The following is a 14,170-nucleotide window of genomic DNA, read 5'->3' as shown; positions in this document are numbered from 1 at the left end:
AGAGTCAATTCATCTACACACAAACATGAGTACACTCTGAGATGTTACGCCAGAGGTTGTCATCGACCTGCAATAAGTGCAGGGCACGCAAAGTCCGCTGCATAAGTAAGACTTGACGGCACATGTAGGCCCCGCTGCTAACGAACAGGATCTAATAGAGCCAAAAGACGGCGGTCCCGATGTAAAATGCCACAACTGTCAGGTAACGAATCTCCGGTTCCGTAATATGATAGGATGTACTGATGTGCTTGGCTCAGAAACGAGGTGACAAATGCGTGTTTCAAGCATACAGAAGAAAGTTTCGGGATACCGCCAATCTTTCCTCCCCGAGTGTGACTCCATCTTGCGACATCGGTGATGATGTTAAATCCCCTGAGTATCATGTCAAGCCAAACAGGCGTGAAATATCCACACGTACTCAAACCACTCTAGCACAAGATCCTCCCGACCCATTGCCTCTCTACGTGGACCAGCTGATTGAAGACCATCGCGTCCCCGGGAGGACTCGCTATCTGGAGACAATTGTCACGGTATGAGATTCTTAAAGTTGGAAATCTATAGCTAATCTAACCTGGGCTCCATAGCATCACGATAGCTACAGTATGTTTATTCTTATTTTCGCTTTCTTTGGCTCTTTGTACTGTCCATGCTGCGTTTCACGAGATCCAAACTACTAACAGTTTCTTCGTTAAGTCGGGAGCGCAAGTATAGGGTACTTTTCTGAAAGTCGCATACGGGCACTCACTAATCGCTTGGGCCACACCGGAGTTGAATGCCTGTTGAATCGAATTTCCGCTGTTGTGAGTGATCGCTATGAACGTCACCATGAACAACCGGCTACCGACAAACTATGGCAGAAACCCGAAAGCTTACCTGAAGTGGACGGGACCACGATGAGGCTTTATGTTAGCTGTATGAGGCAAACCCCATTCCGGTGCTGTGGCATGATTTCTGACTACTGGTAGCATACTTTAGCCAGCTTCATCCGGTCTATCCATTTCTTGATCGATCAAAATTTGAACAAAGAATATCGAACGTCAGTTTAGCTGCTGATCTTGCAGGGGATATTCACTGGTCTGCATTATATCATACTGTCCTGGCATTGGGTTGCCAGTACCATGGTGGCGGTGCCTTCGAACCTGGAAAAGGGAAAAGCTGGAAATTCTACCAGGTAGCTTTGGGATTTGCCTCCGATATATTTGTCGGTGCCGAATGCATGGGTGGATTACAGGTAGTGTAGCTCGCACAGACTTGGATGAGCGGTTAGCTAATGATATTACAGGCAATTACCGCGATGGTATGTACTATTCACATGTTACATGATGCATAATTGATAAATTTAGGCAATATTTGCGCTCAACTTTTCTTATATGCACCTGGATTCTCTTTTCATTAAGCAAGCTGCGTGTGTAGCACAGCGTATGAGATTGAACGCATCATCGGATGCAGCAGACCAACATTTCCGATATCGAACTTTCTGGGTTATCTACTTCTTGGAGAAAACTCTTTCTTTTCATCACGGCATTACCTCGGTAAGCACAATACAAAGATTAATTGACACGTCTACTTATGATTTGCACTTTAGGTGATTATGGACTCCGACATAGGATGCCCCGTTCCCATCATTCCGGAGTCTGTGTTTGGTGACTATAATTGGCTGACTGCATGCGCTGGTCTTGCTCGCTTTTTATCAAGAGCATACGAATCTCTGTTTTCAATTAGTGCAACGTGGAATACAGAGGCATCTTACTACCGGAAGATAGACACCATGAACAGCGTACTCGAACGATGGCGGCAGTCTATACCGATGATTTTTCGGCCCGGGGAGCCATTCCGGGCACAATCATTCCACGGCTCCTGTGAGACATTCATTGCTCTGCAGACTCATTTTTACTACCATAATGCGTGTATCGCGCTTTGCCGCTTGACCTTGCATTTGGGACGGCATTCCGATGGCCCTCGGCAGGTAGCCGCCAGAAAGGCTATTATGCAAGCGGCGCGATCGATTATTGAGTTACTGCGACATATTGACATGGAGGCTTACACGCCAGTTTAGTATGCATCCCCACCCCTGAGGCGAGGAACTCAGCTAACCTAGTGTGCAGCATCCTTGCTCATCTACCCTTATCAGCGTTGTTTATTCTCTTTGACCTCGTTATTCACAACCCGACCCATCCAGAAACGGCTAGCAATCTTGCTCTGCTGGAGGTAGCTGGAGGCCACTTTAGTAGGCTGGAGTATGCTACCGGCGGTTCATTACCAAGCTCTGTGCTTGCTGAGTTTGCATATATTGCCCGGACTTTCGTCCGTACTTATCGCGTGGAGGGAAACGATGGAAGTACCATCGCAATGCCGACTAATGTGAACACTGATCTACCACGTAGACAAGATGATAGCCTTCCCTCAGCCGCGTCTTTCTTGGAAAATGAAGTAAGTATTCCGACGTGAGATTCACTCCGGCGGTTACTTACTTTGGCTTCAGACGCATGACCACCAACCGCCCTTAGCCAGCCCAGACACCCTTCCGTTGTTCTTTCCTGCTATCGACGACATGGATGCTGGGGATGGATCTCTGACTGGGTTCGATGTAACGGACCTTTTCGGAACTTCCATCCCGTTTGACCAAAATCTACCTTTCTGGCCTAAGTGATGGACTCACATTCAATGTTTTGGTGTCGGTGTATTCATCGATTTTCTTAAACATCAACGCACAGGGTACTAACCTCCAACAGAACACAGAAGCTGGTGCCGGTTCCTGTTCCGAGTGAAATACTTAGAGAGACACTGAAGCGCTTTTGCTACCGGTTCCTGTTGCATCTTGGATCTACCACAATGAAGACGTGCCCTTTTCAAGCGCCCGACCTTTCGGTATGTGGTAACACGGACGGTGGGACTAGCAGAGAACCGCTACGTATTTGCTGAAGCGCCTTCTTAATCGATTAAAGATGGATCTATTTTGTGACCTGCAGTTTACTTGCTGGATGGTGGGGGTTGGCAAGGTTGGCGGCATGTTGAAGACGATGTGCGCGGTATACCAAGATATCCAGAGGACGACGGTTATAAAGTCCCACCAAGTATACCACAATAGTTATGCAGTCTTGCGTCATCGTCGATAAACAGTAGCCTTATTCGACTTTTAATCAAACTTGGTCTGTGTTGCCTTCGATGTTTCAAACATCGGCCTTCGGACCTCATCTCGCCAAGACCACTTCGGCGCTCGGTAGTCGGTCCACGACTATAGAATTCTGTCGAATACCAGCATAGTATGGACCCAATTCCATCACGCTGGTGCCTACTTAGACACGGAAAGGGGCTCTCCTAGTTAGTTCATCGTCAAACTTTGAAGTATTCAATTTTCAGTCTTTCTGCAGCCCACTCTCTTTGGCGCATCCATATTTAATACCACTCTTCCCCTCACGAGGATGCGCAATCCGATATCCTGTCTGCTCACTGAAACCAACATCATTGTGTTGACCTACATTTAGCTGCCAATGATTGAGGATTATCTTCACAAAGGCTGCCATGCCCTGGTGGAGGGTGTGAACCCAGCATACGGGTACCAGCCCTCACTAGCAGCAGGCATCGTGTTCTGTGTGCTGTTTGGAACATCCATGGTGGCTCACACAGCACAGTCGTTTTGGTCTAGGAAGTGGTGGTGCTTACTATTTGCCATAGGATGCTTGAGTATGTCTCAGGGCGAAACATTTGACAGAGGTCATACACTGACCTATCGCAGCGGAGGTTTTAGGATGGGCAGCACGGACGTGGTCAGCAGAGTGCCCGTATCAAACGGACGCCTTCTTGATGCAAATATCAACGCTAATTATCGGTATGTCCTATACTCAACTCATCGCCTATGAATGCTGTCTGACAAATGGTTTCCTCCTTTAGGCCCGACATTTTTCACCGCCGGGATATACGTTCTTCTCGGCCAGCTCATCGCTCTTCTGGGTCCGGAAAGTTCCATCCTTCGCCCCAGCTGGTATCTCTGGATATTTTGCACATGTGACATCGTCTCGTTGGTTGTTCAGGCAGTGGGTGGTGGAATGGCCTCCTCCGCAGCAAGTGAAGTGGACGGAGACACTGCCCCGGGGACAAACACAATGGTGGCCGGTATCGTATTCCAGATGGCCGCCATCACAGCATTTGCCTTCTGCGGTATCGACTTTCTCTTTCGGTGTCGTCGACCTCAACTTCGTGCCCGGTTCACCCCGCGAATGCGTCTGTTAGTGTTGGCGACGACATTCTCTGTGGTATGTATCTACGTGCGAAGTATCTACCGTACAATCGAACTGTTGGAAGGCTGGTCGGGATATCTGATCACACGGGAATGGTTCTTCATTGGCCTTGATGGGATCCCTATGGTACTTGCAGTTGTTGTGTTCAACATCTTTCATCCCTATTGGTTACTGCCCAGGGAGAAAGAGGCCAGAAAGGCGGAGTCGTGGGTTTCTCTAACACGTCCTGGTGAGAATGATGATATCTGAAGTCCCATTACCGGTCTCTCGGACTTTTATACAGAATTTAAATACAATTACTTCTTACACCACTCATCTTGTTCATTTCCGATCTCCTGTCATCCTCCTCCCTCTCAACATGAACAAAACCGTAAAGGTCTCATCGCAGATCAGGACACGAAACGCATACGAATGATCGACACAGATCCTTCCTCAATCTCGGATAAACCACATGAAACCAACCCGAGTCGATCGCATGTATCAGAATGTCCCGAGCATCGGAAACAGTGGATCCCGAGCCGTTAACGGTCCACATCCCGTGTCTTGATTCCGATAGAGCTACCGCTATATAGACAGTACAGTGAGTACACCATCCAATCCCGTCCTCAAATGAAGAATCACAAACAGTCACCCAGTCACTCAGAAAATGAACACCCAAGACCCCAATCCACCACCTCAAATCGGTATGCAAGATATCCTAGCCCTAACAGTATTTCTCCTCATCCGGCTACCATACACTATCCTCAAAACGACACTACATCATCTTATAGGCACGCCAAACCGTCCACCATTATTAAAAGACCTCACTCGGTCTCTTATACGAGAGTAAGAATACCCCTTCCTTTATACATTTTCACTGCATACCCCCTTCCTCCTCTCCCTAACTCACACTCACCTAAAGAACCAACCTAACAAAATCCACCCAAAAAACACAGAACCTTCTCAGCCCTCCCCCCCTCAATCCACAACACCTTCCCCAACAAAACAGGCTCCAAAGCCCTCCTCTCAACCCGCTACAGCACCCTCAAAGCCCACCTCTTCCACAAGATCCAAAGACCCAATTTCACAGGATACTGGGTATGTCGCGGCCTCCTCCCAACAACAGCACCAATAGACCCCAAAAAAGCAGACCTAGTCATCTACCACCTTCGCGGAAGCGGGTACGCACTCGGCCATCCGGCGGATACGCTCCCCGGATTATTATTCCTCGCTGAGATATTAGAGCAAAGGGGGATTAGAGTGTGTATCTTTACCCTGGATTATACGTTGGTTATGAATGGAAGTTTTCCGAAACAGATATGGGAGTGTTTTGCGGGGTATGAGTATCTTATTGGGGAGATTGGGGTTGGGGCTGAGAGGGTTTGTTTGATGGGGGAGTCGGCGGGGGGCCATCTTGCTTTGGCTTTTTTGGTTACTCTTGCTCGTGGTGTTGTGGGTTCTTTTTCTTTTTCTTCTTCTTCTTTGGATGGGGATGGGGATGAGGATTGGGGAAAGAAGGAGAGGGTGAAGGAGAAGAGAGAAGAGGGGCATCCACGACCGGGGTCTCTGATCCTCTTAAGTCCCTGGATTGATCTATCTCTTTCGTCTCCTGTGGTAGATATCCTCGAAAAGAAGGATTTCATGTCTAGGTCGTTCCTCCGGCGAATGGGTAGGGAGCTTCTACGCTCTGATCCTGGATTAAGCTCTCTATTTGGGGATTTTGCTTCACGGTCAATGGAGAGGGGGTCTTGGGGGCGTATACTCCCGTGTAAGACGTGGGTATCTGCTGGTGGGGATGAGATTTTCGTGGATGACATTGTGAGGTTTGTTGACTGTACGAGGGAGGATGATGTGGAGGTCGAGTTACGGGTTGAACCTGGGAAGTGTCACTCTTGGCAGAGTGGGGAGGCGTTTCTATCTGCGAGGAGGTTTTTGGATATATCTATCCAGTGCGAGGGGGTGGAGTTGATGCCTGGTTTAGTCGGGGTTGCGGGGGTTATTGCTGGGTTTGTTTGATTTGGATGTTTTGGTAAAGATTTTATAGATTGCTTGGTGATTTTAAAACTATAGATTATTTTGGGTCTAATGGGATTTTCGAGTTGGAAATAGCCTGTTTATGCTTAGATCCGTCACTGCTTTGGTTCAAGCGTTTGGTTCAGTGGCTGCGAAAGAATTATATCCGGACGTGGAAGGTTAGGGCTATCTTATATAATTATGGATATACATCTTAAATGCTATCATTGTCTGTGCTAAGAACAGTACATAGATCTCTCAATATATAAACATTGAGTTCATTCTGTATAACTAAAGCGATTGATGGGGTATATGACATGAATGCAGATGTGAAATACATAGAACTGTGGGCATTCTCCCTAACCAATGGATACTCATGCCATCAAAAACGTTGATCAAATACTAACGCAACGCTCATCGGAGGTGTCGGTGAAACCAGAGGAACAGCTTTTTCATCAGTTCAATAAATCATAGAAGTTGGGTTAACACAGAGATCAGGGCCGTTAGCGCCCTTGAAACCAGCCACCATTCTCCCATTTACCGGGTTGGTAGGTAGTGCTATTGCGGACGTCATCATCGCGGAGGCCGGCAAGAAGGGTGTTCAACCGTTCAAAGTTGATCGGCTTCATGATCCAGCCGTCGAAGCCTGCAGAAATGTATTTTTCTGCGTCCTTCTCAAAAAGCGACGCTGAGACGGCGAAAACGGGTATTCGGCCGTTCAATCTAGAGATTCTTGACAGTGATTCTGGCGGGGTTTCCTGCTCGAATTGACGGATCATCTTAGTGGACCCTATACCATCAACAATTGGCATCTACGCAGGACTGGTTAGCGCTGTTATAAGGGAAGCATGGTGAAAGCGACACCTACCTGTATGTCCATTAAGACCGCATCAAATTGAGCAGGGTCCGCACGGTAGGCGCTTGCACACTCTTCGCCATTAACGGTTAGGCGTACAGTGTGGCGTAGTTTAGTGAGTCGTTTCTGTATAATTTTGCTATTGATCGGGTCGTCTTCCGCGACCAGGACACAGAAAGTATCAGGTAGAGGAGACGGATCAGATTCCGAGGGAGGTTCTTTGATCGGGGATGTGGATTCCGTCTTCGTCTCTGAGGGCTGGTCAACTGGTGCAAGTGCCTGTGTTGGTAGGCCGTCGGTCTCTGGGTTAAGTTTGGATGTTTCATCCAGGCTTGGCTGTGACGTAGCAGGTTTCTGTGTAGCCTTCCCACTTTCGCTGTTAGTGTCACTTCCGCCATTGCTACGTCCCTCGGAGCGAGTATCAACCAACACAAACTCTTCTTTCGACTGTAACGGGGCCGTCGGTACAACGTTGTGAACAGGGATTTCGGACTCGTCTTTGGCAGAGGCGGCATCGGCCGGCAGAGGAAAATTCAGTGTGATCTGGAACCGGCTCCCTTTGCCTTCCTCCGAACGGACACTGAGTTGCCCTTGCATATTACGTACGACGCGAGAGACAGTCGCCAACCCCAATCCCAAAACCTGCTTTTCTGTCTCATCTACGACTTCGCGTAAAGTATCCTGTCCATCTCCCAGGCCACGGTTATCGCTCTCTGCGGAAACCTGTTCGAGCTCCTGGAACAAGGTCTCAAGTCGAGCTTGTGATATACCCGATCCCGTGTCAAGGACTGCAATTTGTATTGTTGCAGATCCGTCCTCTGAACGGCCCGGCTGGCGCCAGAGTTCGACAGTGATATCACCACCAGATGTATGCTGAATCGCGTTCGAAATAAGATTGGACATGGCCTGCCGCACACGTCTTTGATCCCCGATAACTTTTTGAGGGATGCCAGGGTGTGGCAAAACAGTATAGTTGATCCCTTTCCGTTCCGCTTCGCTCTCAAACATGCCAGTCGCTTCCTTGAAGGTGGCCTCAAGGTCGAAGGGCTCGTCCTTGATGAGATCCTGGCCCTTTTCCGTGTTTGTCAGGTCGAGTAGGTCGTTAATAACGTAGATCAAGGACTTCGACGCGGAGTACGATTTTGTCAGATTATCCCTAGTTTCCTTATCCAGCGCACCTTCTAATGCAATCTCCAGATAATTAACGACCGCGTTCAAGGGAGTCCGCACCTCATGGGCGGAGTTTGCCAGAAGAAGCTTAGTCAACTGTGAGCCATGCATGGCCTCCTCGTTCTGACGCCATACTTTAATGAACTTGCCGTACACCAAACATAAAACGGCTGCGGTTTCCACATCTGAGTCCGTCCACTCTCGAGACTGATCCAGGACGGTTTCTTTCCAGATCTGAAAGCTCTGTCGCGGTTCGAGCCTACCGATCTTCTCCTTCTGTTCATAGGGATTGCCACCCCACTTGATTTCAGTCAGTCGGCCCCGCCGGAAAAAAGCCATGAAATCCGTGCCATCAGCGGACAGAGGAACATAAAGCAGTCCAGAGATACATTTGAACCCCGGGGGGTATTTAAGGTCGGTGAAATCTTTCCTGATGTTGTGCGACGCGAGCACAGAGTTAATCCGGCGCATTCGAAGATATTCCAGCAAAGCCAACATCTCCTGATGGGTCGACCCACCCAATATCTTGGTCTCGTCGCGGATCGATAGGGCACCAAAATCGGCATCAAACAGCTTAAGCAAATCGTCGGATGAAGCAACGATATACCCTGACGGGTTGGCATCAGTTGGCACAGTGTTGATCAGTTTGCGGGCTTGCAGACGCGATGCATATGAGACACGCTCGATGTTGCGCGCCAATGTTTCCCCAATCAGTCGACACATCTTTCGGAGTGGGAACGAGACTCTCATGCCAGTGTCGTAGGAATGGCAAGAAATCAATCCCCACAGCTCGTTAGGGCCGTTGATGCTAATCGACATCGAGGCACGCACTTCCATATTGGCCAAATATTTCAAGTGAATTGGCGACATGGCACGCAGGTATGCGTGTGTCATATCTAGTGGTCGCTCCAAATCTTCCGTAGTGCGGCAAACCAAGCGTGCTGTCACTTGCTCGCGGTCATAAAGCAAGCGGACACGGTTGATCCGGTATAGATCTCGAGCTTGCTTGGGAATATCAGAGGCGGGAAAATGTAAGCCCTTGTACAGATCTACGGTGACCCTCGGATCAACCAATTCGGCCACCACAACGCCGTTACATTGGCTATCAAACTGATAAATTAGGATTCGATGAAATCCTGTCAGCTCTTTAACGATCCCCACAGTGGTGTTAAGCAGCAGATCCAATGTCTCGGCGCGATTCATCTGTTCCTGGACCTGGCTGACAATGCTGAAAACCTCCATTGCGGCGGCTTCGCCCTTTCGCCTACGCGCGTTCCGCAGCAACCGTAATGGCTGGCTGATGTTGATGGTGCTTTCCGCGAACTGTTCCGGGGTGAATTCAACACCCAGGGTATCAACTGGCACCGAGGGGGATGGCCCGCTGGAGCCGCTGATTGGATTGATACGATCATCCTCCAGCTCGAACTCGCAGATGATCAGGCCGGGATTAGCGGAATTGACATGGATGGCGCACCAGAGCCGCACCGCTTGGCCAGCTGGGTTAGTGACGGACATAATGAACACTTCGGGGCCATCGGCACTAGGGTCGTACGCTTCATCACGGATAAAGTCAACATGATCCAAGAGGGTTTCCGTCTGGTCCTCATCGAGGATGTCACAAAAGTTTTCCAATGCAAAGAGACTGTGGGGCGAGTAGCCAAGGATACTTTCTGAGTTCTCACTGACCACGCGAACTACTAGTTTTCCTTCCGACTCCTCGCGCAAGGCCAACATCGCACCAAAGGTTTGAATTGCGCCGGGGATGTGAATCGGTTCATCTTCGCAAGCCCGGAAGGAATCGACCGTTCTACCGGTGAGAACAGCGTGGCCATCGTCTGTTTCGACGTGCTTAAATCGAGTGGTAACCAAGTGCGACGTTCCGTTGTTCTCCGCTGGGCTACCGAGCGACGCGTTTGTGGGGGTGGCGGGGCTCTGCACAAGGGTTTCGCTACCGGAACCCGGTGCTTCCGTGGGCAGCAGTTGCGCCGCCTCGATCGAAGGCGCTATACCTTCTGTATCCGACTTGCGTTGTGACTGCAGTTGATCCCATGTTCGTGAATCGATGATCGAATACTGCCTGGCTCCCCTCACTGGTGAGATCGGATCGTCGGACGACGCAGTAGTCGACGAGGGATCGACGAAGACCATTGATCGAATTGGGTATACCCGTTCGGCGACACCGAGACTAACCTCGTTCTCTGAGCCATATTTTGCTGAAATGTCGGCAGCCGGTACCTCCTGGACCAACTGCGCAATCTCACAGGCACCCTCGCGAGAACCTTGCTTCACCGCGGGTGTGGGGTCAGCATTGGATTCCATTTCAACGTCTTAATGACTGGACTCAACCAAACCAAGCTCGATCACAATCTATCGCTAATAGCGTTATCGTGGCATGGGCAAATATCCCGAATTGGGCGATAGCAGCAAATCGGTGACGTTTAACGCGATCCGTCTTCCACCACGCTCAACAGGTGACACAATGCGGCCAGAGTGATGTCGAGGAGACTAATGATGCAGAATTGATCGATTGTACAAAGAAGCAACGGAGGATTCAAGGGATCGACTGCGCATGCGGAGGACGGTGAGGAGGGCTAAGGAAAATATCTCGGTTAGTGGCAACGCCCACCAAGGGATCGATGAGAAGCACCATACCGTGATGAAGAAGAGGGGAGTTATAAATAAAGATTCTCCCAGGGTCGGTTCGAAAAAGATTTCAAGAATACGAGGAAATAGAGGTTATCAACCGTGTCCACACAGAAATTAAAAAGAGATGGAGGGGGAGAGGGCAAAAGGGAACCAGGTAAAAATTAGGTAGCGAAGATGGAGTAGGTAAGAGAGGCGAGTTACAGTGAGTCCTCGGTATCGATGGATCGACGGCAATATTACCTCCATTCAGCTAGGCGGTCACCGTCTCAGGGCCAGAAGTTGGCACTGACCAATCCAGTGCCGTGTTTTGGTCGACCCCTCCACTGCGAATGCCAAAAAAATCTCAAGATCGAGAACCCCACGATAAATCTTCCACTATACCCGCTCCTCACTAGTCTCAAGGGAAAATGATTCCATTTAGTCATACGTCGAAATAATAGGCGGTACCGACCCTCCGTCCTCTGGATCCTTTGTATATTAAGTTTCTACCTTTGCATTTCTGTCTCTGTTTGGAGTGATTTAGGTAGTAGTTCCATCCCCCAGTAGCCGTCTTCATACCGTGGTAGGATGGTAAGCCCCTGACTAATAGATATGAACTGCCAGATATCTGGGGATTGAAGTTGGAGACATACTTTTTACGTGTTGAGTGAAATCAGGCCATGTCTGAAATTTTGTATGGAGACCCGGTGCGTGACGTCATTTCCGCTGTCACAAAAGAATGGAAACCAACTGCTCGGGTCGATTGTGTACCTTCCTAAACTAAGCTGTGCGTCAAGGTCCACCTTCCTCTCTTAGTCCGCCATATTAATCTCCATTCGTTCCGCAGCTGATGTGTCATCTCCGCTGGGCACGTGATTCCGCGAGCTCTCGGATCAGCAGAAGAAAACAGTTGCTGATTGGCGGCACTGAGTACCGTCGCTTAAACCCTTGCGTCTCAATCGACATTCGGCTTGGTCCAAGCTTAGAGTCGTCCCGGATCCAATCTTTATATAGGCACACCATCCACATCAACCACAGCACTAGTAGTTCCTACTTGATATTGCAAAGGCAATAATCGAGGATGTGACAGACATATCTCAAATTCATCTTGTAAAAGAGTCGGAGAAAAGAACAAGAAATTTCTGTTATTTCCCTATTCTAGAAGATACTCTCGACCAAATCCTGAAACATTCATAGATATATATTTATATTCGAAGCTAGTGATTTATCGGCGTGATCCGTACATTTTCCTGACTATAGAATTTAATGATCGCCATCAATTTCTGGATGAGGACGAAAACAATCCTCGGATTGAGAGTTCTAGTCCAATCCATAAATGCCAAATATTTCATGTGAATGTTGATAGTACATTTTCACGTCGCTATAATTGTGTGGGAATCCCCATGAGGCAGACACATTGGTAGCCACCCGCGGCTGAGCCTCCGCCACGTATGGGGTGGTGGTTACGACGAACAACAGCTTGCGTGGTGACCTCAGCAGTAGTGCCAAGTGGCTGCTGTGGTGGTTCGCCACCTTCGTTTGATGTGGTCTAATCTCCCCTGTGCCCTGGAACCCTGATGACAATAGATGACATATTTTCGCGTCTTCGATATAAACAATCCGCCAATAGCTAATATACACGACGCCCTGTGGACTAACCCTTGGCGTTAATTCTTTTGGTATATACCTTGATCTTTCATCTCAAGCGTACTATGTGCAGTCTCTTCAAGTGAGGAGGCGAAGCCTGATCTGCTCAACAGATGATGTGATTGTGCAGTCTGTTCTCACACGTGACCTACCAAGATAGGATGACAAAGGAAGTGATATATACAACGCTATTCCGCCGTGGAACCACGTTATGCCCCTGGTCCGACAGCGTGATGACCTGGGAATCTGAAACCTGACAGGGCCGTCATTCGCCCTAATGCAGCCTCAGCAAAGGCCTCACCGAAGCGTACGCAGGACAAAGGCTATCAGCAAGACTGTGTCTACTAGTCTCGGGTGAAATGCCTTTCAGCCCGCTCGATATTGTCTAGTGTGATCGGTAGGCAAAGAGTGGGTGGGTAGATATGATGTCGGAAATAGCTTGGTAGTCGAGTTATGGCGGGCGTGTGGTCTCAGAAGAATATCCTCGGCGCTCCGACCGGTCCAAGCTGTCCATTGAGATGGCGCTCCATGGATACCGAGAACGAGTCCGGGCACGGACTGGTGCCGCATGCGTGATATCACCCGTCAGTTGCTCTGGATCCACGAAATTAGGATACTCTTCGTGGTCGGTGGAACTTGTGTCGGAGGGGCGAGTATTGACGAGCAAGACGAGCTTTCGCAACACAGCGAATTCCAGCTTCAGCTTCACACTGTAGACTGCAGCTTTAAGTGTGGTCTGAAGAGCATAAAAACCGACGTATTCCAACACCAGAAGCGCTACATCTAGGAGCACGATGATTACGTTGATCGTAATCAATTCATACATGATCTTTCTCCGGCCGGGATCTTTGTCCGGCCGCAGCCGCAGAAGGTTGGTCGTCTCCCAAATATATATGCAAGAAATCAACATTTCCTGCGCACAAAACCAAGCCAATTGCATCCTTTCCATAACATTGTAGCCGCGGATTATAGGTTCGGTGCGCACGTATATAGTGGTATAGGTGAGGATGGTCGTTGGAATCAGCAAAACGATGGTGTTGAAGATGATCATGTACCGAACTTGCCGAAGAACCTTGGGATTCTGCACGACCAAGTGAAGCCGAGAATAGAGGACGATCGACTGCCCGGGAACCATAAAATAGAAACCGATCGTGGCGAGGGTGACTGCGAACCACAGAGGCCCTTTCGCAAAAAATTCCAGCAAGAAGCCGACAGCATGGGGTATGACACCGAGTACATTGGACAACAGCATCGCCCAGAAGTACAGCCCTGCATACTGGTTGAAGACAAGGAAGATTAGAATGATGAGCTCGATGGCGTTATACAGAGCAATTGAGCTAAAGACGACCATCAGGATTTTCACCGCAAGGCCCCCTTGATAGCCACCAACGAGGCCCTCGGGCACCTGCGACAGCGAGTCGCCCATGACGCCCGGATGCGCAACCCTTTCTCACGATTAAAGGAGTTCAACTTTGAACCGATTATCTTTATCTTTCGAGCGGCAGTGGGCGACAACACTTGACGCCATATTCAGTCATGCCCAACTTTGCGATCCGTATCGATGGTATCGAGTATGATATTAAAAACGTTTCGTGAATCAATCTGGGTGTTGTTTCGTGGTGAAATGTACACGTTGGCGATA

The 14,170-nt window shown here is 49.1% G+C and overlaps 4 protein-coding genes across 4 annotated transcripts; 2 read left to right on the top strand and 2 right to left on the bottom strand.

The window, feature by feature from the left end:
* The first annotated feature begins 28 nt into the window (after positions 1 to 28).
* Positions 29 to 3,227, top strand: F9C07_1730715 (uncharacterized protein). The gene is made up of 9 exons (XM_041294300.2): positions 29 to 530; positions 585 to 600; positions 694 to 912; positions 966 to 1,231; positions 1,283 to 1,297; positions 1,344 to 1,532; positions 1,586 to 2,055; positions 2,106 to 2,430; positions 2,483 to 3,227. Exons 1-9 carry the CDS (start codon positions 243 to 245, stop codon positions 2,648 to 2,650), a joined length of 1,956 nt encoding a protein of 651 aa, XP_041149626.2. The 5' UTR covers positions 29 to 242; the 3' UTR covers positions 2,651 to 3,227.
* A 264-nt stretch (positions 3,228 to 3,491) lies between these two features.
* Positions 3,492 to 6,233, top strand: F9C07_8010 (RTA1 like protein-domain-containing protein; the record flags this gene model as incomplete). The annotated part of the gene is made up of 4 exons (XM_041294301.2): positions 3,492 to 3,684; positions 3,737 to 3,829; positions 3,892 to 4,467; positions 5,758 to 6,233. 4 exons carry the CDS (start codon positions 3,492 to 3,494, stop codon positions 6,231 to 6,233), a joined length of 1,338 nt encoding a protein of 445 aa, XP_041149627.2.
* Positions 6,234 to 6,733: 500 nt separating this feature from the next.
* F9C07_8009 (GAF domain-like protein) lies at positions 6,734 to 10,575 on the bottom strand (the record flags this gene model as incomplete). The annotated part of the gene is made up of 2 exons (XM_041294306.1): positions 6,734 to 7,042; positions 7,099 to 10,575. 2 exons carry the CDS (start codon positions 10,573 to 10,575, stop codon positions 6,734 to 6,736), a joined length of 3,786 nt encoding a protein of 1,261 aa, XP_041149628.1.
* A 2,404-nt stretch (positions 10,576 to 12,979) lies between these two features.
* On the bottom strand, positions 12,980 to 13,954 carry F9C07_8008 (uncharacterized protein; the record flags this gene model as incomplete). Its single annotated transcript, XM_041287000.1, has 1 exon — positions 12,980 to 13,954. One exon carries the CDS (start codon positions 13,952 to 13,954, stop codon positions 12,980 to 12,982), a length of 975 nt encoding a protein of 324 aa, XP_041149629.1.
* Between the last annotated feature and the right edge of the window lie 216 nt (positions 13,955 to 14,170).

Source organism: Aspergillus flavus, chromosome 6 (assembly GCF_009017415.1).
Source record: "Aspergillus flavus chromosome 6, complete sequence".
NCBI classification, from domain to species: Eukaryota; Fungi; Ascomycota; class Eurotiomycetes; order Eurotiales; family Aspergillaceae; genus Aspergillus; species Aspergillus flavus.
Note: the sequence above shows the minus strand (reverse complement) of the source record. Positions and strands in the feature narration are given on the sequence as shown.

Excerpts from the sequence above, each read along its gene's own strand:
- F9C07_1730715 (XM_041294300.2), top strand. The coding sequence starts at position 243 with ATGTGCTTGGCTCAGAAACGAGGTGACAAATGCGTGTTTCAAGCATAC. Across the intron at positions 913-965 it reads GATGAGGCTTTATGTTAGCT|CATACTTTAGCCAGCTTCAT; the intron begins GTATGAGGCAAA and ends GACTACTGGTAG. Across the intron at positions 2,431-2,482 it reads CGTCTTTCTTGGAAAATGAA|ACGCATGACCACCAACCGCC; the intron begins GTAAGTATTCCG and ends CTTTGGCTTCAG.